The 23,703-nt window shown below is 44.2% G+C and overlaps 1 protein-coding gene across 6 annotated transcripts in view; it reads left to right on the top strand.

The window, feature by feature from the left end:
- The window catches only part of ARMC9 (armadillo repeat containing 9), a 180,370-nt gene that overhangs the window by 91,532 nt on the left and 65,135 nt on the right, over positions 1-23,703 (top strand). For all 6 annotated transcript variants that reach the window (XR_007718163.1, XM_050751095.1, XM_050751093.1 and 3 more), the window contains exons 18-19: positions 4,764-4,854; positions 9,952-10,007. Coding sequence is in view for 5 of the 6 variants with exons in the window: in XM_050751095.1 (XP_050607052.1) it covers positions 4,764-4,854; positions 9,952-10,007 (147 nt within the window). In the remaining variant the exon portion in view is untranslated. The remainder of the gene's footprint in view (positions 1-4,763; positions 4,855-9,951; positions 10,008-23,703) is intronic.

The following is a 23,703-nucleotide window of genomic DNA, read 5'->3' as shown; positions in this document are numbered from 1 at the left end:
ATGAAAATGTGGTTTATAAGGTTTTTATCAAACATGAAAATAATCATAAAGTTAAATAAACAACATAATATCAATATGTTCTGAGTTATGTAAAACAATGCACATAAAAGGAAGGAAGTACTTCAAAATGTTCCCAATTATCTCTGGGTGGGGGCCTGTGAGTAATTTTTATTCTTTCTTGTATGTTGTTTGCAAGTTTTCTATACAGAACTTGTATCACTTTCATAACTAGAGGAAAATATTTATATCTACCTGAAATAGATATTTGAATTTCTCAAGGGAAAATTTCCCTTGAAGACCTTTAGTGATAGAGGATTAGACTGTGAAGCTGGAACGATAGAATGTGCTAGAGTTCAGTTGAGTAAAAGTAGAAGTGAGTTCGAAGTTAGTTGTTCTATGTAGCGTTGAGTGTGTGTTGTCAGTCTCTGGAAGAGATGCTTTCTCTCATTTAATCCCTCAAAGGTGCCCTGAAGGAGGGACTGTATTGGTGCCCCTTTTGCTGCTGAAAACATCAAGGCTTAAAGGTGAAATCCTCTGCCCAGGGCCACACAGCCAGCGAGGGGCTGCTAACCACGGTTTGACTCCAGAGCCCTCTGCACCTGTGCCGCAGTGTCACTCCAGGCTTGGGACTTTCACCTAGACAGACGTCTGCACATGACAAATTGTTTTCTTAAACACTATACACACAAATACAGGCTTCTGTAGGATTATCTTTATGGCGGTCTTTAATCATAGCTAGCTGCCAGGAGCAGGAGTTCCTTATTTACTTTTTGCATACTGCTTGTGTAACCATTTTTACGCATCTGGATGATTCACTAGGACCTTTTGTTATCCTTCGGTCTACCTGGGTGTTGTTACTTGACCTAAATTATCTGAAATGAGAAGTTATTACTTTTAGGATGAGATGCGGTTATGACTTCTTTCTATAACTTAGATTAAATATTACCTAATGTATGTGATTTTTTAAAAATATGTGATATTTTGACTGGGCATACAACTCACACCTGTAATCCCACCACTTTAGGAGGCTGAGGTAGGAAGACTGCTTGAGCCCAGGAGTTCAAGACCAGCCTGGGTGACATGGTGAAACCCCATCTCCACAAAAAATGCAAAAATTAGCCAGGTGTGGTGGCACGTGCCTGTAGTCCCAGCTACTTGGGAGGCTGAGGCAGGAGAATCAGTTGAGTGCAGGAGGTTGAGGCAGCAGTGAGCTGTGATCACATCACTACGCTCTAGCCTGGACAACAGAGTAAAACCCTGTCTCCAAAAAAAAAAAAAAGATATTTCTCACTGGAGAATTTGCTATTAAGAAAGCTTCAGACCAGGTGCAGTGGCCCATGCCTATAATCCCAGCACTTTCGGAGGCTGAGGCATGTGGATCACTTGAAGTCACGAGTTGAACCGGTCTTGAAGACCAGACTGGCCAACATGGAGAAAACCCATCTCTACTAAAAATACAAAAATTAGCTAGGCATGGTGGTGCACACCTGTAATCCCAGCTACTTGGGAGGCTGAGGCACAGGAATTACTTGAACCTGGGAGGCGGAGGTTGCAGTGAGCTGGGATTGTGGCACTGCACTCCAACCTGGGTAACATAGTGAGACTCTGTGTCTAAAACAAACCAAAAAAATCTTCAATTCTTCATTGCAGAGTTCCGCCCCCCCAACCCCACAAGTGATAACTATGCTAGAGATACATGAAAGAGAGTAAATACGAATGAAAAGGTCTGGTTGGGCATGGTGGCTCATGCCTGTAATCCCAGCACTTTGAGAGGCCAAGACAGGAGGATCACTTGAGGGCAGGAGTTTTGAGACCAACCTGGGCATTCCTTGTCTTACCAATAATTTTTTAAAAATTAGCCAGGCGTGGTGGTGTACACCTGTAATCCCAGCTACTTGGGAGACTGAAGCACAAGATTACTTGAACCTGGGAGGCGGAGATTGCAGCGAGCTGAGATTGTGGCACTGCATTCCAGCCGGGGTAACATAGTGAGACTCTGTCTCTAAAAACAAGACAGCTTCAATTCTTCATTACAGAGGAGTTCCCCCCCACGGCCCCCAAGTAATAACTACGCTAGAGATACATGAAAGAGAGTAAATGAGAATAAAAAGGTCTGGTTGGGCATGGTGGCTCATGCCTGTAATCCCAGCACTTTGAGAGGCCAAGGTGGGAGGATCACTTGAGGCCAGGAGTTTTGAGACCAGCCTGGGCATTCTCTGTCTTACCGATAATTTTTTAAAAATTAGCCAGGCATGGTGGTGCACACCTGTAGTCCCAGCTACTCCAGAAGCCGAGGTGGGAGGATCGCTTGAGCCAGGGAAGTTGAGGCTATGAGTTGTCATCACACCACTACACTCCAGCCTGGGCAACAAAGTGAGATCCTGTCTGTCTCAAAAACAAACAAACAAAGATCTTTAAATATATAACCAAATAATGAGCAGATAATCTTGCAGAAGTAACGTCTGGTAAGAAAATATAGACCCTGAGTGAATGATTGGCCTCGCTCCACTGGTAAAAATGCTTAAACATTGACGTTCCTGAGATAGCCAGTGGCACTTCTGATCTTTGCCACTTTAAGGGCTTATCGCCAGGCATGGTAGCTCACACCTGTAATCCAGCACTTTGGGAGGCCAAGGTGGGCAGATCACCTGAGGTCAGGAGTTCGAGACCAGCCTGGCCAATATGGCGAGACCCCCGTCTCTACTAAAAACACAAAAATTAACCAGGCAGGGTGGTACATGCTTGTAGTCCCAGCTACTTGGGAGGCTAAGTCAGGAGAGTAACTTGAACCCTGGAGTTGGAGGTTGCTGTGACCCGAGATCATGTCACTGCCCTCCAGCCTGGGTAGTAGAGCAAGACTCCATCTCGAAAAATAAATAAATAAGTAAAAATTTTTACAAGGGGCTTATCACACTGCTTTTGCTTGATAACTGTCTCCTTCCTGTGGTCCTGATACTGAGTGGGGGATGGAGAAGAGGGGAGAGACACGTTTGTGAGATATACAGTTCAGCTCTTCCAGCAGTGCAGGGCCAAGGCAGTCATTGGTTGGTAACTGTCTCTCTGGTACGACAAGCCTGGCCAGATGTCCAAATGGTCCTACGGGAGCCTGGGCACTGCTGGTCCCTCAGCTCACGGACAGCTTTCCAGAGTTCTTCCTTCCAGACTGTCCCCTCCGCCTCTGTGAGCTTACCCATCTCTGCCTCCCAGCTCAGTGTGACTGTTCCCTAAGGTTCTATCCTCACCCTCTGCTCTTCTCTCACTGCCATCACTGGGGAACCTTGTTTCTTCCCTTTGCTTCAGCTCCCAGATCTCTCTCCTGAGCCACGAACCCTTACTGGACACAGCAAGCACAATCTTGACCATTTATCAAGCATCCACTCTGTGCCAGCCATTGGACTAGAGGCTATTTCTTCAGGTGTAATTTACAAACAGTGAAAAGCACAGGCCTTACATGGGGGAGTTTAGCGCATCTTGACAAATGTGTATATCTGCATACCAACACCCAGTTATATACTTTGTCTTTTAAAAATTTCAAGTCAACTCAAATTGTTATCCTCATTTTTATAGTCGAAGAAACAGGCTAGATGAAGTTAAGTGATTTGAGTGAGGTCACACATTAAATTCATGAGGGAACTAATTGCAATTACAATACTGATTTAACTTTTCTAGAAGGTAATGCTCTGCTTTGGATGATAAGAACTCAGCAAGTTCAAAGCTGCACTTGGCATTTCTTTGATTCAGTTAGAGCTATTGATTCCAAACTGGCCTACATAAAAAGGGAACTTATTGACTCATGTAACTGAAAAGTCCAGGAAAATGTTCAGGCACAGTTTGATCAGGAGCTCACATGCCACTAGATCCATTTCTCTGGCAGTACTTCTGGACTCCACTTCCTCTGTTTTGAGGTCATTACTAGAAGCACTTTCCCCTCACAGCGGTTAGAGGCCTCATAAGCTCAAGCTGTACAGACTCGTTCAAATCCTGCCAGGGAAGAGGAGGGAGAGGAATTAGACAATGTGCTTAAGTCAATATCTCATCCCTACTTTTCCCTGGAATTCTTTTAGCTAGTATTGAGAATTCTGGTGTCAGGGTATTATTATAAACAATGTATAGTGTAGTGACTTTATAATTCTTTTAATAGAAAAAGAATGAAATCTGTTTAAAGACAGGTTCTATTTGTTCATTTACTTCTCTAAGCATATGGTTTCACTTCTCAACGATCATATTTGGCCCTAAAATCCAGAAGACAGTTTATAAATTTAGGGAAAACATAGGAAAAAACCGAGCCCCAGACCAACATATTGCCAAAACTTAAGGCAATATTGTACAGTAAAATTTTACAATAGATTTTTTGTTTTTTGTTTTTTGGTTTTTTTTTTGTAAATGTGTTATAATTCAGCCAGAGAGTCAATAAGAAGAAAATTATTTCACTATGAATTATAAAAAGGACAAAAAGAATGTTTAATATAAGCCAAGGATTTTTCCTTCTGCCCTTGTGGGACCAGTTGGACACCTGGCCAGGTTTGTCTTGCCAAAGAGATAGTTACCAACCAATGACTGCCTTGGCCCTGCCCTGCTGGGAGAGCTGAATTTTTGTATCTATCTCATAAAGATAGCGCTCTCCTCTTCTCCATCCCCCACCCAAGATATCCTCTTCCTCTCCCCAAAATACTATTTTTTGGATTAGATGAGATGACCTCATTGAAACGTAGTTTCCCCCAAAACACTGAAATGTTAACTGTTACTCTCGCCAATACTTCTAGGGAATGGAAGACATCCTACGCTGCTTCATCAAAGAAGGCAACGCTGAAATGATCCGCCAGATAGAATTCATCATCAAGCAGCTTAATTCCGGTCAGTTTGATGCAAGAATCTTTGATCTGTCTTTTGCATTGTTCACATTTGCCAGAAAGACACATGGCATTTCATTCAAGAGGCCTTTAGGAGGCCAGGCACGGTGGCTCATGCTTGTAATCCAGTACTTTGGGAAGCCGAGGTGGGCGGATCATGAGGTCAGGAGTTCGAGACCAGCCTGGCCAACATGGTGAAACCCCGTCTCTACTAAAAATACAAAAATTAGCCAGGTGTGGTGACTTGGCCTGTAGCCCCAGCTACTCAGGAGGCTGAAACAGGAGAATTGCTTGAACCCAGGAGGCAGAAGTTACAGTGAGTTGAGATTGCACCACTGCACTCCAGCCTGGGTGACAGAGCGAGACTCCATCTCAAAAAAAAAAAAAAAAAAAAAAAAAGGCCTTTAGGGAGGTGGGGAGACCCAAGTGAACCCATAGACAAAAGTTCAGCCAGGTAGGCCAGGCGCGGTGGCTCACACCTGTAATCCCAGCACTTTGAGAGGCCGAGGCAGGAAGATCATCTGAGGCCAGGAATTCAAGACCAGCCTTACCAATGTGGTGAAACCCCATCTTTACTAAAAATACAAAATTAGCCGGGCGTGGTGGCGCATGCCTGTAGTCCCAGCTACTCAGGAGGCTGAGGCAGGAGAATCGCTCGAACCTGGGAGGTGGAGGTTGTAGTGAGCCGAGATCGTACCATTGCACTCCAGCCTGGGCAACAGAGCGAAACTCCATCTCAAAAAAAAAAAAAAAAAGGTTCAGCCAGGTAGTCAAGGCCAGATTGTCCAAAGATTAACAATCTCTTATCATACTCTAGGCATATAGTCAACAAAAAAAAACTTAAAAGCAATTACAGAAACCCTTCCCTAACCTTGTAAGTTCTCTTTATGTGGCCTCTCCCTTTCCCCTCCTAAATCCTGACTCACTATTAAGGTGGCTTCCCCAGGGTCCAGGGGTTCGATAATGAAAGCAAATGCTACTGTAGGAAACTTCATCATTTTCCCACTTTCATTCATTCACTCCGGAAACACTGATGCTGCCAACTGCAGTGTGGAAGGAGGCAATATGATCCTCTTTCTATCCAGTCTCCTCCATTACCGTAACAACCCACATCCCATAGTCAGCAGGAGAGAGGAAGGCCAGGAAGCCTGGGATGGGGCAGAGGTTGTGGGGAAAGTTCTTTGGCTCTTTCTGCAGACTCCTGACATCGTTCTCCTGCCAGAGGTGCCAAGCACTGCTGGAACCCAGGGCCAGGTTTGTCACCGAGTCTCTCTTCATGCCCTTCCCTGACACCCATCAGTCCACATCACTGCAAGTCACATGCATGAATCCCTTCCGCACGCGAGCAGAAAGTGAAGAGTGAGTCTCGAGTCAGCTGCTCGGCCAAGGCCAGAAGCCCCCAGGTGGCCTTTGTTCTAGCTCGGGGTTCGGTCTGGCTGTACAGGGTGGTCACCGGGGGGGATGTTTAAATATTTTAAGACAGTACCCCACATAAATTAAATCAGAACCTCTCAGGGAGGGGATTTCAAGCTCCCAGTGGGGGTCCCATGTGCAGCCAAGGCGGAGCATCACTGCCTGGGTCGCAGAAACGAGGATGTCCAAGGGGCTCCCGATGAAAAGGAGGCAGCTGAGGAGAGCAGCCAGGGAGCTTTGAAACCTTTGTCCTTTTAAGGCTGGGTGCGCATTTGCATTGAATATCTCTTCTTTGGGTTTTATGGAACAGCTATAATTCATCCCAAATTCAGGTGGGCAAAAATTAGAACTTTATTTTCTGCAGTAACTTTATTTCTGACTCTCAACCCTCATTCTGGCATATTGAAAAAGAATAAAATAAAACCTGAACCTCAGTCCTGCCTGAGGTTGCTCTCCCGCCTTGTCTGGGTAGGCCACAGGGTAGGGGCGGAGGATTGTTGCACATCCGTGCCATAGTCATCAGCTGTGCCCAGCCCTCCCAGGCCAGGAGTTCTGTGCATTCAGGCTGAGAATCTTCTTCAAGGCCACCTGTGTGTTTTAGTCCACTGAGATACATCTGTCTCCTTGTCTTCCCTCCTTCCTGGCAGCCAAGAAGCAGGAGGTAGGCCCCTTTTACTCTCTGACCCAAGAAGCATCATTTTTCTCTTTCATAAGCCTGGCCCTTGGACCAGTCTGCTAGAGTGGGATAAGGGGACAGTTTATACTTTTGTAAGGGATGTCTCTGGAAGAAATTGTCTTGGGCAGAGCTAAAGCTTTATAACCCTGGGTGTTCTGGAAGGCTTGGGAAATACCTATTTAGTTCAGTAAGTTATTGTTTAAATAAAGAGGGCCTAAAGTATTTCTCTTTCTATCTCAAGCACCTAAGTTATTCTGTATCCATAGGACAGCAGCAGGAGCCTGCCACTTTGAAACAAAATTTGATAGTGATTAAACATTCAGGTGGAAGACCAGACACACAACTACCTCGCGACATCCATCACCAGCATCAAATCAAAGTGAAACCCAGGAGGAGAGCCTCCAGCCTGTCTTCATCCTCAAGTGGAAATCAATAGCAGAGTGCAAATTGTTGCTAGTGTACCAGTTCTTAAGATGTGTGAAATGGCATTGCCACCATCTTTATTTAGAGTATTGGTTTCCTTGTTCTATTTTAAGAAACTTGAAAACATCTCTGTGGGTTTTCACACGTCCAAGTCCAGTCTCAGTCTTCTAGCACAATTTTTCCAGTACAGTTTTAAGGTCTTCAAGTATTAAAATTCAAGTATATTTTAGTGACCTAACCCCACAGGTGGGGAAGGACTATTCTGGCAAAGCCTAAAGGAAAATTCCAGCTGGTGACATTGACAACGCAGGGTGAGCTGCCAACAGCAACAGCAGGGAGATTTGTCCCCAGGCTTGGGCCTGGACCACAATGCCAGCCCTCAGTGAGGGGAACCAGCGCCAGAGAGAAAACAGAGGCACCAGCCATGTCACTGGGCAGGAGCAAGGCAGAGCCCCTGGGAAAGGAATGATGCCATTCTAGCCCCATGCACATTAGTTATCAGAGTGTGGGCACCTCGTGGAGTGTGCACCAACTCAGGGAACAGGATGGGAGACAGTCGTCCCAGAGAGGTGCTGAGGTCTATAAGGCACTTCACTTCTCAGGACAGGATTATTCTGGGTAGTGGGATGAGTCTGAGCCAGCAGGCCAAGAGGTTATGGGGTCAGGAGAAGGGGAGCTGGGCAGGGGGAGGCAGAGAAAGAGAAGCATGGCTGGGCTATCTGTGGCCTTACAAAATAGCCAAGAGTCTTAAAAAAGGCATTTCTGTTTTCGAAAATGAGCGGTTTATAACTGATGAGTGCAGCAGCACTTCCTGAAAGTGGAATGGCGTATGCTGTTCGTGGATAGGGAAGTTAGTCATTAAACTTCAGCAGAAAGCAGAGTGGCATCACGTCTTCATGCCTGGAAAGTCGCTTTCTAGACTAAATGGCATTCCACAACAATGCTACGACCCGTGGGGCCTGCAAGCCTCAGTGAGCAGGGGCACATTTTGGTGTCCCGCTGGCCTCGGTCCGGTGAAGTCAGTGGAGTCCTTCCCTTTAGAATGAGCGCTAGGTTGAGAATATGGGTTTCTATATCTTCCTTCCTGGGAATGGTTTGATGTTTGATCAAATGTGGGTGCATCCTGCCTGCCACCTTTACAAGCTGGGTGCTCTCCTCAAGTATGGCCTTTGGTTCCTTCTTTTCTCCTACTTCCCATTTGACTTCCTTTCTTCTTTCAGCCTTTCTTTACCTTCATGTCATTTGTTCAAGAAACAAGTGATAATAAGAAAGATGTAGTAGGGATAGAGGGAGGAGTAAGTCAGCTGCTCTGTCCCCAGGGACTCACAGTCCAGTGCAGTGGGTGAGAGACAAGTCAGCAGGCATTCACTCACTAGTAAGCAGCAATCTTCCAGCAGTGGCGTGAATTGTCAGGAGTTCTAGATAAAACGCTGAGTGTGTTCAGGGGAGGAAGAGATGGCTGCTGAGCAAGGGGATCAGGGAAGACTTCGTGGAGGAGAAAGTACCAGCACCTCTGTAGAGCCTGCTTCGTATCTGGCCCTAGGCCAGGCGCTTCCCTTGTGGTGTATTGTGCAGTCCTCCTGACCCCTGAGAAGTGACTGATACGATCCTTATTCTACAGAGGAGGAAGCAGGGGCTCTTTGTTCTGTAACTCCATTGTGCTACCAACTTACTGCTCTTTTGTAAACTCTTAAAAAGACCTAGCAATGGACCACAGAGCCTTCAGGAACCCTACCTGCCGTGACCACCACCCATACTGCCCATGGAAAAATCATGAAGTTTAGAAGTAGATTCGGGTTGAATCTCAACTGTCTGCCACTTACTGGAAGTGAGACCAAGGAGTCTCTGTCCTCTCTGTGTCTCTGTAAAATGGGGGATAATAGTCAACAAAATATTTGTAAGGATTAAGTGAAATAACGGGTGTGGCAGGATCTAGCATGATGCCTAGATATAAATATTTATATACTTTCGTTCCCTTAAATTCCTCTAAAATTATATGCTGGCTTTTAATTTTTCCCATGCTACTATAACTGTTCTGGTAAAAATGGAGAGATTTACTCTTTAAAATTGCTTAGGATGGTATCAGACAGTGACTGAAATGGTTGTGATTAGGATGATTAGGAGTATGATGACTTTAATGTAACCTCATTCTCATTAAGATGTTTATGTCGCCGGCCGGGCGCGGTGGCTCATGCCTGTAATCCCAGCACTTTGGGAGGCCGAGATGGGCAGATCACGAGGTCAGGAGATCGAGACCATCCTGACTAACGCGGTGAAACCCCGTCTCTACTAAAAAAAAACACACAAAAAAACTAGCCGGGCGAGGTGGCGGGCGCCTGTAGTCCCAGCTACTTGGGAGGCTGAGGCAGGAGAATGGCATAAACCCGGGAGGCGGAGCTTGCAGTGAGCTGAGATCCGGCCACTGCGATCCGGCCACTGCACTCCAGCCTGGGCGACAGAGCGAGACTCCGTCTCAAAAAAAAAAAAAAAAAAAAAAAGATGTTTCTGTCTCTGCAGAGGCTGACAGATTCCGGGGACCGGTGCTCCCACTGTTTATCCATTACTCATTGATTCTTTTTTTCTTTATAGAAGAGCTACCAGATGGTGTTCTTGAATCTGATGATGATGAAGATGAAGATGATGAAGTAAGTTGGAGGTTCCTGACACCACATAGAAAACTCTTACCAAACTATTCTCTCTTTCCTGCCTTGACAAGTTAGTCCAGAAATGGAGATTTTTCATTCCTGCGACACTGTTTCTCACAATTCTGGGGGTTGGCTAAAGCTCCGCTGGGTGGGGGTTCAGGTCTCACTTGGGGTCTCATGTGGAGAGCCCAGTGGCCATGTTTGAAGACTCCCACACTCCCTGGGTTCACAGCAGAGACGCAGCATTGCCCGCCATTCGGGTTTCATGGGAAGCTGAACAATGACCATTCTTCTGTGTGAGCTTTTGCTCTGAAGGGGCACGAGCCTTGGCCTGTCTTCCTCAGCGGTGGGAGTGCTGGGCGCATCGGTGCCTGGCGAGAGTCTCTGGCTTGAGAGGTCCTGGGTTTAGTTCAGAGCTAACGGAACTGACCAGTTTTCTCTGTTATTTGCATTCTTTTGATTTGTGTTTCCTCAGCTGTGAAAAATCTACTTGCTTGTGTTTTAGAGCATGAAGGTTTAGAAGTTAATGTATGTGAGTCTCTGAAATGACGTAAAGAATGGTGACTCGGGGACTGTAGTTGGATTTTCAGATGACAAGATTTTACATGATTTTCCTTCAGAGACCCAGAAGGAAAAGACCTGTTGTCCCCTCTGGTCATACTTGATCTGCCTGCCTTCATTCGCGGGAAGCATTCACTGAAAAAGTGGATGTCAGACGATGTGTTTTGTTTGGAGTCATGGCCTGTCAGTTTCTGAAATGTGTAAAAGCCAGGTTTTTGATCACTGATGGCATCAGTTGGGAAAGAGGTATTTAAGAGCCCCCGCTAGAGAGGATGTGCTGAGATCTGCTGGGAGATGCTTCCTCAGCAGGCGGCCTCTGTGCCTGCCGTTTTCTTCATGGGCTACAGGTGGCATCAGCGGGCACGTGCTCCTGCTGGCTTTTCCTGCCGTGTCCCGCGGTGCAGAGCTTGACCTCCAGATAGGGGTCCTGGCCCCTATCATCTTCTCCAGGCCCCTTTGTTTACATAGGTGGAGCCAGAGGGAAAACACCAGCTTGAGCTCACACAAAGAGTTGATGGTGGTAAAATTGGGTTTGGAACAGAAGTCGGCAGACGCTTTCTGTAAAGGAAAAGATAGGAGCTATTTTAGGGCTTGCAGGCTACACAGTCTCTGTTCCAGCCACTCAGTTCTGCTGCTGTAACGCAGTGGCTGTCAGCAGTACATAAGTGGCCAAACGTGGCCGTGTTCCTGTAAAACTATGGACACTGAAAATTTGAATTTCATACAATTTTTTTTACGTTATTAAATCTTTTTTCAAATATTTTAAAACACAAAAATCATTCTTAGCTGGCGGGCATACGAAAGCAGGCACCTGACACTTGGGCCATTGTTTGCCAGCCCCTAGGCAGTTCCCGGACTCAGGCAGCCTTCTTTAGATTATAATGAGTCACACCTCCTTTGTGCCTGGCCCTTCAATATCATTCTAAATGATAGTTTAATTATTTGTTTTTAACAACTTTTTTTCATTGTGTCCAGAAGTTCCTCTCGAGATCTGTTTTTTTTCCTTCTTGTATCATCCCTTTGGGTTTTCCGGTTTGCTTTGGTTTTTCGTTTTGCTTTGTTTTTGCTATGAATCCTGTTTTTATCTTACAAGGGAAAATTCATTTTGTTCAACTGTTCTAGTTAATGATGAGAACTCAACTTTTGGAAATTTCCTTCTGAAAGCAATTGTCTACTATAAATGAACAAACACAGAAGTCTTGTAATCTTCTGGACTTTTGCTACTCTTTTAAGAGGTTGATGTTTGAAAATACTTGTGATAACTAGAATTTTCAGAAGATTCCTATAAGAGGCTTAGTTGGAAAATTATAAGGAAAGGATCTGTCATTTGGGCCAAATGGGACTCTGTGATGAACCAGATGGCAGCAGATGGGGGGCTCCTTCTCCCGGGTAGGCCTCACTGCGCCTCGCCAGTGTCAGCAGGGGCAGTCCGGGCACAGCCGGGCTTGCTTGGATTTTACTCAGCTTTCACCGGCGGCAAGCATTACGTTTATAACTATCTTTCAAAGTTGGAGGGAAGAAAGAGAGTGACAGATCTTAGGCTAAAAGAAAATTTCCAAGAATCCTTTGAGAAGTAACACTGTTGTTGGAATGTGGTTATCACTTCCCAAGGTGACAGCTCTGAAGGAGACAGCAAAATTATTTGCAAGGTGTTGCAGTCATACCTTATCTTGCTTAGCAATGTAAATGCTCTTTCATTTAATATTTAGACCCAAAACACAGAAAATGAAACCACTCTTTTCAGTTAGCTGCTTAGCGACTCTAAAGATAAAATGGTTCTAATGGGGCCAGGCAAAGTGGCTCACACCTGCAATCCCAGCACTTTGGGAGGCCGAGGTGGGCAGATCACTTGAGGCCAGGAGTTAGAGACCAGCCGGGCCAACATGGTGAAACCCCATCTCTACTAAAAATACAAAAATTAGCTGGTTACATGGTGGCGTGCGCCTATAATCCCAGCTACTGGGGAAGCTGAGGCATGAGAATCACTTGAACCTGGGAGGCGGAGGCTGCAGTGAGCTAAGATCCTGCCAGTGCACTCCAGCCAGGGCAACAAAGTAAGACCCCATCTCAAAAAAAAAAATTGTGGCTCTAGTGGGATGGGGCCTGAGACCAGGGTAAATTATGCTCACTCTAAATCATATTGAGCTGAAATCTGTGCATTCACAATTTCCACCACTACTATCCCTGCCCCACTGGAAACTCTCAAGAGAACCCCCGATGCAAAGTCTAGTTTTTCTCTGTAATTTGTAATGACTTGATCTAACGTGCTAACCTAACAAAGTTATGTCTGAATATACATACATTTATATACTAAAATAAAAAAAAAATAAAGGTAGAGCTAGAAATGCATGTTCTGATTTATAGACTGTCTAGGATATATTGTCAAATAAAAAAAGGAAATCATAAAGTAATTTGACCAATAATTTCGGAAGAGGCAAATGTATAAACGCACATGGCTATGGATTATATGTGTGCCTATGTAGCAGAAAGGCGTGGACAGTTACGCCCTCTTTGCTGACGTTATAAACTGCAAGCTGGGAATAGGAATAAGGAAGTTCGGGTGAGAAATGCAGAGAGGCTCTGAGGCTCCTCGAGAGAGAAGTGAGAACAGGACATGGGGTTTAGTGGCGTGGAAGTCAGTTGCTGTGCATTTTTGTGGGTTGATGGAGCAAAAGCGGAATGAATGGATTGAGGAGCAGGTTGGAAGTGAGAAAATGGCTTAAAAAGTGTATACTGCTCCTCCCGCAATTGGGCTGTGCACAGAAGAGCAATAGTGGCTGAGGGGTGCATTTTTGTTTGTTTTAAGATGAGAGAAACCTGAGCATGTTAAAATGCTGATGGGATAGCTCCAGCCAAGAGGGAGAGCTTGAACATTCAAGGCAGGAAGAGTCTGCAGGATGGCATCGAAAAGATGGGTGTTTTCATTGTTTTCTTTTTTTTTTTTTTTTTTTTTTTTTTTGAGACGGACTCTCGCTCTGCCGCCCAGGTTGGAGTACAGTGGCCGGATCTCAGCTCACTGCAAGCTCCGCCTCCCAGGTTTACGCCATTCTCCGGCCTCAGTCTCCCGAGTAGCTGGGACTACAGGCACCCGCCACCTCGCCCAGCTAGTTTTTTGTATTTTTAGTAGAGACGGGGTTTCACAATGTTAGCCAGGATGGTCTCAATCTCCTGACCTCGTGATCTGCCCGTCTCGGCCTCCCAAAGTGCTGGGATTACAGGCTTGAGCCACCGTGCCTGGCCGTTTTCATTGTTTTCTAAACCACTTATACTTTCTTGGCCCACAAGGCCCCAGACCCATTTAAACCTCCAGAGAAACAAAACCATCATTAGATCAGCTTGGACAGTACACCCCAGGGAATGGACAATGACAGCTGTTATTTAAGGCTTCAAATGCATCTCATTTAGCACTTTGGAGAAATGTGTTACCTAATGCATTTATTTTATATGAAACAGACGTAGTATGTTACAAAAGGGCTGATGGTAAATCACTAAGCTTAGGAGCCTGGTTCCATTGTTCTCACCCCCAGTGACTCAGGTTTCCTTACTATATATCACAGCCAGTTTCCTTGTATGGCTTCGTTAAGTAGAAATGCAAGGCCTTTCTGTGCTATTCTAGAAGACTGATTTTTAAGACAAATATTCTCCTCTCTTGACAAAACAGGTTTAAGTGCCAGGTGAGGTCAGCCATGGACATTTACTTGCTGGTTGCCATGTAAGTGACAATCATATGCTCAGCAATTTCCTTCTATACAAAGTGCTCAAATCTAAGAGTTGCTCATATATTTACTCAACAAATATTTGAGGGCCTCGAAATAACACTATTGTAGGAACTAATGGGGAGGGGATGCAAAAGAAATCTAAAAGAGTATCTGTGGTTTGAAATACCTCCAAGAGTTTCCAGCCTAGATAGGGAAGATCACAGTGATTCTGACAACAGCAGCTCCCGCCTGCTGGCATTGCCGGGCGCCAGGCACTGTTCTAGGCACCTTATGGGTATTCAGTCATCTCCTCTTCTCAGCAGCCCTGTCGTAGGTGCTATTTTATTCACTTTTCACAGATGAGGAGACAGAGAGGAAATAGGTCACTTGCCAAGTTCACACAGCTAATAAGTAACTTACGGGGCTGGGATTCAAATCCAGGTGGTCTGACTCAGTTGTCCATGTTCCTAACCACTGCCCTATATTGCCTTCTTGTGAGGTATACATGAATGCAAAACAGCAAGTAACAGAAAATAAATACGGATTATAGGTTCATAAAGGTGATAGACACAGGAAGTGCTGCAGAAATTCCAAGTACTCCGGGAATACTGGGAGATGGCTGGCCTGCGGTGAAGAGCAAGTGAGATTGGTTGAGGAAGGGAAGGGTGTGGTCAGCAAGGGTGGCATTCTCTAGGGGAGACAGCACAAGCATAAGCGTTATCCTTTGCCCCTCCACTGCACTCACATCAAACCCCCCCAAGAAACCCATGTTAATGATGTAGTATGTGCACGTGCTTTCGTACTTAAAAGATGCACAGGCAGAGTACACGGAGGTGTGTACTATACACAGATCCGTATATACTTTCGTCAGTATTTGTTTTTCAAAATGAGATAACATAGAGATAGGAACACACATACTTCCACACCTTTTTCTCTTGTTAATGTTTCTTGAAAGTCCTTCTGAGTTAGGCAGTGTAGCAAGTTGATACTTTTTAATGCTATGAATGTATAATTTTCTAGATTTTTATTACTTCAAACAATGCTGTAGTTAAAATCTTTGTAAAAATATCCTTATTTAGGCCGGGCGTGGTGGCTCAAGCCTGTAATCCCAGCACTTTGGGAGGCCGAGACGGGCGGATCACGAGGTCAGGAGATCGAGACCATCCTGGCTAACACGGTGAAACCCCGTCTCTACTAAAAATACAAAAAACTAGCCGGGCGAGGTGACGGGCGCCTGTAGTCCCAGCTACTCGGGAGGCTGAGGCAGGAGAATGGCATGAACCCGGGAGGCGGAGCTTGCAGTGAGCTGAGATCCGGTCACTGCACTCCAGCCTGGGTGACAGAGCAAGACTCCGTCTAAAAAAATATATATATATCCTTATTTACCAGAGCTTTTATTTATATGGGCTTTTGCTGCTGGATCAAAATGTATTTTTTTTGTAATAGATTTTTCCAGATTGCTCTTTTCAAAGGCTGTTAATAATTCAGATTTCACTAGGAGAGCATGAAGGAGCCACTTCCCTCCATCTCCACTAGCAATAGGTGCTGTTACTCTATTTTTTTTTTTATTTTTTGCCAGTCTGGATTTGAATTTGCTACGTTGTACATTTCCAATTTCATATCCTTTCTGTTTTTTTCAGCTGTGCTTCTTTCCAAACCCTTTACACCATCATTACACATGTTTTAAAGATATATTTTTCTAATCCCTTTGGCCACAAATCTTTTGGAAACATTTTTTTAAGTTAAAGATTGAGGCAGGGTGTGGTGGCTCATGCCTGAATCCCAGCAATTTGAGAGGCTGAAGTGGGCACCTCACCTGAGGCCAGGAGTTCAAGACCACCCTGGCCAACATGGTGAAACCTTGTCTCTACTAAAAATACAAAAATCAGCTGGGCATGGTGGTACGCACCTGTAATCCCAGCTACTCAGGAGTCTGAGGCACAAGAATGGTTTGAACCCAGGAGGTGGAGGTTGCAGTGAGCCAACATCATGCCACTGCACTCCAGCCTGGGCAGAGCGAGACTCCATCTCAAAAAAAAAAAAAAAAAAAAAAAGTTACATATGTTGGCTTTTCTTTTATAGCTCCTGGGTTTCCTGTCCTGGTTAAGTTCTTCCCTAACCCTAAATTTTACATGTAGTCTCCTAGGTTTTCTTTTAAGATTTTAATTTTTTCATTTAAGTTTTAGTTATTAGGCCGGGCGCAGTGGCTCAAGCCTGTAATCCCAGCACTTTGGGAGGCCGAGACGGGCAGATCACGAGATCAGGAGATCGAGACCATCCTGGCTAACATGGTGAAACCCCTTCTCTACTAAAAAATACAAAAAAAAAAAACTAGCTGAGTGATGTGGCGGGCGCCTGTAGTCCCAGCTACTCGGGAGGCTGAGGCAGGAGAATGGCGTGAACCCAGAAGGCGGAGCTTGCAGTGAGCCGAGATCCGGCCACTGCACTCCAGCCTGTGCGACAGAGTGAGACTCCGTCTCAAAAAAAATAATAAAATAAAATAAAGTTTTAGTTATTAAATATGTTATACATAGGAAAGAAAAACATACATGTTTATATAAGGTTTGAAGTAACCATTCTCAAATTTTTGGTTTCAGGATCCATTTACATTCTTAAAAATTACTGAAGATTCTGAAGAGTTTATGAGTATTTTGTCTATCAAAATTTTCTAAATGAGAACTTTAATCTGATAAAATGTTAAATTTTAAAATATTAAATAACTTAAAATGGCAATAATAAATCTATCACATTAATATTAATAAGTATTCTTATGAAAAAGAATTATTTTTCAAAACAAAATTTTAAAAAGAGTAACATTGTGGGTTTTTGGTTTGTTTTTTTTTTTTCCAATCTCTTTAATGTCTGGATCAGAAAAACACAGTTTGATCTGGACTCTATCTGTTGTCATATGTTGTTTTGATTGAAGGACATAAAGAAAATCTAGCCTCACACACCTGCGTAGTTGGAAAGGGGTGAAGTATTTTTAAAGCCTTTTCAGATAGATATTTTTGCTCAGTATTACTTTAAAATCAGACAGGTAATAGTTTATTAAAAGTTAGTTGCAATGTGGAATTATAAACCAATTTAAAAAATCATTTTTATTGGCTGGGTGCCATGGCTCACGCCTGTAATCTCAGCACTTTGGGAGCCCCAGGTGGGCGGATCACCTGAGGTCAGGCATTTGAGACCAGACTGGCCAACACGGTGAAACCCCATCTCTACTAAAAATGCAAAAATTAGCTGGGTGTCATGGTGTGTGCCTGTAATCTCAGCTACTCTGGAGGCTGAGGCAGGAGAATCGCTTGAACCCGGGATGCAGACATTGCAGTGAGCCAAGATCACACCACTGCATTCCAACCTGGGTGACGGAGTGAGACTCCATCTTAAATAAATAAATAAATAAATAAAATCATTTTTATCTTGTTAATTAAAATCTATTGATCTATTTTGCATTTTGTTAATTTGATTTTCTGATTGTTCCTTAACAATCAGATGTGCTAATGTATAGAAATACAATTGATTTTAGAATATTGATCTTGTATCCTACAACCTTACTGAATTTATTAGCTCAAAGAGTTTTTTGTTTGTTGTGGGTTTTGGATTTGTTTGGGTTTTTTTGTTTTGTTTTGTTTTGGTGTGGATTGCTTAGGATTCCGTGTATAACAAGACTGTGTCATCTGTGAATAGAGATCATTTTACTTCCTTTTCCATCTAGCTGTCTTTTATTTTCTTGCCTTGCCTAATTGCCCTGGCTAGAGCCTCTAGTACAGTGCTGACTAGAAGTGGAAAGAGTAGGCATCTTTTGCTTGTTCCTGATCTTACAGTGGACGTTTTCAATCTTTCTCCATCTAGTACGATATTAGCTGGGATTTTTTCATAGATCTCATTGTAAGATTCAGAAAGTTTCCCTCTGTTCCTGGTTTGCTGAGTGTTGGGTTTTGTTAAATGCTTTTTCTTCATCATATGAGATGATCATTCTTTGTTTTTTTCCCTTTCATACTATTGATATGGTGTATTTAATTATATTGACTTTCAGGCCGAGTGCGGTTGCTCACGCCTGTAATCCCAGCATTTTGGGAGGCCAAGGCCGGTAGATCACCTGATGCCAGGAGTTCAAGACCAGCCTGGCCAACATGATGAAACCCCCATCTCTACTAAAATACAAAAATTAGCCAGGTGTGGTGGTGCACGCTTGTAATCCCAACTACTTAGAGACTGAGGCATGATAATTGCTTGAACCTGGGAAGTGGAGGTTGCAGTGAACCGAGATTGCGCCACTGCACTCCAGACTGGGCAACAAAGTGAGACTGTGTCTCAGAAAAATAATTATGGCCAGGCATGGTGGCTCACGCCTGTAATCCCAGCACTTTGGGAGGCCAAAGTGGACGGATCACCAGGTCAAGAGATCAAGACCATCCTGGCCAACATGGTGAAACCCCATCTCTACTAAAAATAGAAAAGTTAGCTGGGTGTGGTGGCACACGCCTGTAGTCCCAGCTACTCAGGAGGCAGAGGCAGGAGACTTGCTTGAACCTAGAAGGCAGAGGTTGCAGTGAGCCAAGATCACACTACTGCACTCCCAGCCTGGCAACAGAGAAAGACTCTGTCTCAAAATAATAATAATAATATAATAATCATATAAATATAATTATTATTATTATATTGCTTTTTGTACTTCCCAATTTCTACGGACATCCTGCCTGTTTGACATTTTCAATAGCTCTTTTACCCATGCAGGATTTTGTATTATTGATCATTTGGAAAATATTGGCTTACCAAGTTTTACAGTTTTTCCAAATTTTTTGTTTGTTTGTTTATTTGTTTGAGACGGAGTCTTGCTCTCTCACCCAGGCTGGAGTGCAATGGTGCAATCTCTCAGTTCACTGCAACCTCCACCTCCTGGGTTCAAGTGATTCTTTTGCCTCAGCCTCCCAAGTAGCTGGGGTTACAGGCATGTGCCACCATGCCTGGCTAATTTTTTGTATTTTTAGTAGAGACAGGGCTTCACTATATTGGCCAGGCTGGTCTTGAACTCCTGACCTCAGGTGATCCACCCACCTCATCTTCCCAAAGTGCTGGGATTACAGGTTTGAGCCACTGCGCCCAGCCCCAAATGTTGATACATTTTATTATACAACATCAGACATTGTGTATTAGTTAATATCAACACCAATAGCATCAGAAAAGCCTTTAGGTATTGGGAAGCTACTGAGCTCACAATGGCAGATACAGGTTTCTCAAAATTCTCATTTTTTCTTGAAAGTTTAAATCGTATTATTGCTAACTAATACTATCAGTTGTTTTCCTTAAAGTGACAGGCTCACTTCATTAATTTTTGAGAAAACATTTGCCATATACTTAAGTCTAAATAACCATAGTCTGTCTGTCAGTTACTCTTTCAAATGAAAATGGTGTTCCTTGAAAAAAGTGGCTTGCAACTTAATCTCACAGTCCCTTTCCTGAAGATAACCATCCTGCTTTAGTATAGTGGAACTGCTTTATCGGCCTGTACATTCCAAAAGATGGGCCGTAAGGGTTGAGAGTTAATAAAATTAATTCCTACCACTTCATCAAGGACAGCCTTAAATGAAACTCTACCTGTCATGCATCATCTTATCTATCTGTGGTGAAATACGGTGACTGCTACTAGAGTTTGAGATCACTGCCTTGGTTTGTGCTAAGGCACCAGTGGTTTTACCCATCATTGCTTTTGTATCATGAGTGCAAATGTCAGTGCATTTGTTCCAGGATAAACCGTGAAAGTCAATAAAGCATCCAACACTTTAAATATTTCAGCCAGTGTTACTTGTGCTTCGTTGCCAAGTATTTACATAAAAGATCTTTGTGATTAGTGACTTGATACTGGAAGATTACAAGCAAAATAACGAATCCAGGTGTAGTTCTGCAGATGAGATATTAACTTAGCATTCACGTTTGCAGCTTAATCTTTAATTCAACAGGCTATTGTTTCATTAGAAAGTGACACTACTGTGATTTCTTTTACTAACTTTCCATCCAGCAGGCATTCAACAGTGGCAACTGTACAAGGCTGTTGTGTGTGTTTCTCTAGCGAAGGCAGTATAACTTGCCTGTGCTGCAAGGTTCTTTACTGGCTGTGTTTAAAATTTTGGGTGATTGGGGAAGAATAATTTTAGATTTACAGAAAAAAAAAATAGTAGAGAGGGTTCCTGTCTACTCATCATACAGCTGCAGTGGCTTTTTAATTTCTAGTTTGAAAAGTGATAAAAAACAAATGTTCAATTTCTCACTTTTGAAGAACTCATCACGATTTAAATAAACTCATCACTCATCAATATTTAAACAAACTCATTTTGTTTAAATAGTCAAATTCTTTTTCATTAAACTCTGAATGATTGGTCTGAAAACTGCACTCCAACTTAACTGACATTTACACTCCAACTTAACTGACATAGTCAAATATATTCTGTTACATAAGTTACAATAAGGTAAATTATTGACATCTATAAAACTGAGGGAAAGATAGCTTTCATTATATTTATTCTTTATTTGCAGTTTCATCCAGCTTCTTTGGAATAGATTCCTCCCTTCCATGAGTCAGAGAACTTTCCGTCGCTTATTACTTCCCTCCTTCTTGCCACTAGTTGGGATTTTGATTGGGACTACATTAAATCTATAAATCAATTTAAGTGTTTTATTCTATGAGCATAGTATGTCTCCATTGTTTTGAGGCCTTTTTATACTGTGCTTCAAATCTAATTTAAATACCTGATACATAAAGACTTGAGTCATTGCCACCTTTTTTTAATATCCAGAATCATTTGGAGAATAATCCAATGTGAATAAATTCAAATATGAATCATTTGAAGAAGCTAATTGGTAGAGTTAGAACAGTACAATGGCCAAATTAATACTTTTCTTCGAATTTAAGACAAGAAATAGAAAAATGTGGCTGTTGGTCACATTAGTGCTATAATGGGATTGTAATGAAACACGACATGACAGATCCAACAAAGTGCAGTCAGAACTAGCTGGACAGGGTCATGGAACTTGTGTACATCTTGAGAGCAAGAAGTTAAATCCGAGAAGATGGGCTAAACAAGATAGAAACAAGCAAATTGTCCAACTCATCAAGAGTAACAAGATCTTCCAAGTGAGGACTAAGAACTCAGGCAAGGATTTAAAAAAAAAAGAACTGAGGCAAGGAGACAATAAAAAACGACACAGGACTTGTAATCCACACAACGGAACTGGGCAGTGAGTGTTGAACAACAGGGGAAGTGACAGTGAAGCTTAACACAAAGCAAGAGTTTTATAATCTTATTCTTCCTTCCCTTCTTGACCAGAGCTTCAGGTGGCCTTAGCGCAGATGTGGAGCTCCAGGGTGTCTTGCCCAAGGAGGGTGCTCAGGGCTGGAGCATCGAGTTCCTCTGAGAGTGCCTCTCCAGAGGGCTCCAGTACAAACCTCAAGGTGCCCCTGGTTTTCCTTTCCCTTGCTCTGGTGTTCTCCCCTCTCCATCTCAATTTTGCCTGGGAACAGCTCTGCTCCGTGGAAAAGATAGTTGGCTGCTCACAGTGCCCCAGAGGCAGGGGCGTGCCACGCCACAGGGCGCCACTCAAGGAAGCACTGGGGTGGGGCAAGAGGCCGAGAGAGGGGGAAAGTATAGGCAAGGTGGCATAAGCATGCTGAGGATTGTTTCGTTTGGATGAATTTCAGTGGGCTCTCGAGCAAAGGGGCTTTCCCTACTTGTCTGGCACCTAGCCCTGTGGTGATTAGGGCAGGTGGATAGTGGCCAGATGTGTGAGAACCCAGTAAAGGAGATGGTTGGGTGTGAGTTCTGGATTGGTTGATTTGTATTTGGGAAGCACACCTAGGGGCAAATGTTTTAATATTCCTAAGAGCTGACTAGTTCTGGAAGGGGCAGTCCCTCCAGGGCCAGGCAGGCTCCAGATATCAAAACACCAGCATAGAGGGAATGGAAGACATGGTTAAAACATGAGGCCTCCACTGACTGGCTGCACCAAACATTCTAGTCTCATCTCCCTCTCCTCTCAGAAACGGGCTCTGGGCCTGAAGGAGTTCCAGGGACCTTACATGGCCCCAAACCCCCCTTCTTGGTTTTCCTACTTCCTTCATCCCATCATTGCTGTCACCCACATGGCCCCAAACCCCCCTTCTTGGTTTTCCCACTTCCTTCATCCCATCATTGCTGTCACCTGGGTTCCAGAGCAGGGACAGTTGACTGCCACCAGGCATCTGGCCATAACGTTGACATTGCTCCCCTTGTTAATCAGCCCGATTGACAAAGGCTGGAGTCTTTCAAAAGGAACTTTTGTTAAAAACTAAAGGAAGAACCTTAGCAAATAAGAGAGGTGTTCAAGCGTAGGTTCCAGATTGAAGTTGCAGCGCAGGTGGGACATGCCAGCTGAGGAGCCGCAGGAGCCAAGGCACCAGCCCGATGCTAACCAAGGGGGTTCACTTTGGCCACAGCTCAGGGAGTGTGAAGGGCAAGGGTGGGAGACAAAGCTGGAAGGGTGAATTGGAGCCAGACAGTAAAGAATGGACACTCACTGAAGATTTGTGAGCCCAAGAGATGTGAGCAGAGCCATGCCTTCAGAAGACTACTCTGGTGTCAGTGTTCAAGTTCACTGGGGACCCGAAGAGCTTAGTGTGATGATACAGCCAGTATTTTCTGAGTGCTTCCGTGTACAGGCATGGGCGAAGAGCTTCCCTGACTTTCTCCCGTGTATTCCCCTCACCCTTCTGCCAGCTGGGTGCTATTCTTAGCCTCATTTTATGAATAAGAAAACCAAAGTTCAGAGAGGTTCAGAAACTTGTCGAGGGTCCCAAGGCAGTAGCTGGTGGGACAGAGATTTAAACCCAGGCTGGCGTGAGAGCCTGCAGGCTGCAGCAGGAGTGGGGCTGAGCTTGGCCGATGGCAGAGGGTGCTCCTGGAGGTGGGACCTGCAGGAGTTGGGAAATCACAGGGCGTGACGTGAGCAACTGAAGGCTGGTAACTTTGGACCCTAGGTAGCTGGGAGGATGGCGACGCCATTAACAAAATGGGGAACACAGGCTGGGGGTGGGAGCAGAACACGCGTAGGGTGAAACTAGATTTTGTACGTGTCAGGAGGCACAACAAGATGATGTGGCTAGAACAGAAAACGATGGGGCATAGAACCAGACAGTTCCTGACTAGCCTTCCTCCAGGTGACTTTGCATTCCATACGCAGAGACATACTGTTGAAGGTTTGGGGCCTCCTTTCTCGTCGGCCACCTTCATACGTGACCTGTGAGATTGTGGACCCACTTGAAGCTGCTTCCGGGTGCATGTCCAGAGAGCCAGAGGCTAGCTGCTCTCCATGAATCAGTCACCTCTGATGGGTCACCCATCGTGGCCAGCTTGCTGGGCGTGGTGCAGGCTACGCTTCTAATCCCTGTTACCTAATAAGTAAAG

This window comes from Macaca thibetana, chromosome 12 (assembly GCF_024542745.1).
Source record: "Macaca thibetana thibetana isolate TM-01 chromosome 12, ASM2454274v1, whole genome shotgun sequence".
Taxonomy (NCBI): Eukaryota; Metazoa; Chordata; class Mammalia; order Primates; family Cercopithecidae; genus Macaca; species Macaca thibetana.
Note: the sequence above shows the minus strand (reverse complement) of the source record. Positions and strands in the feature narration are given on the sequence as shown.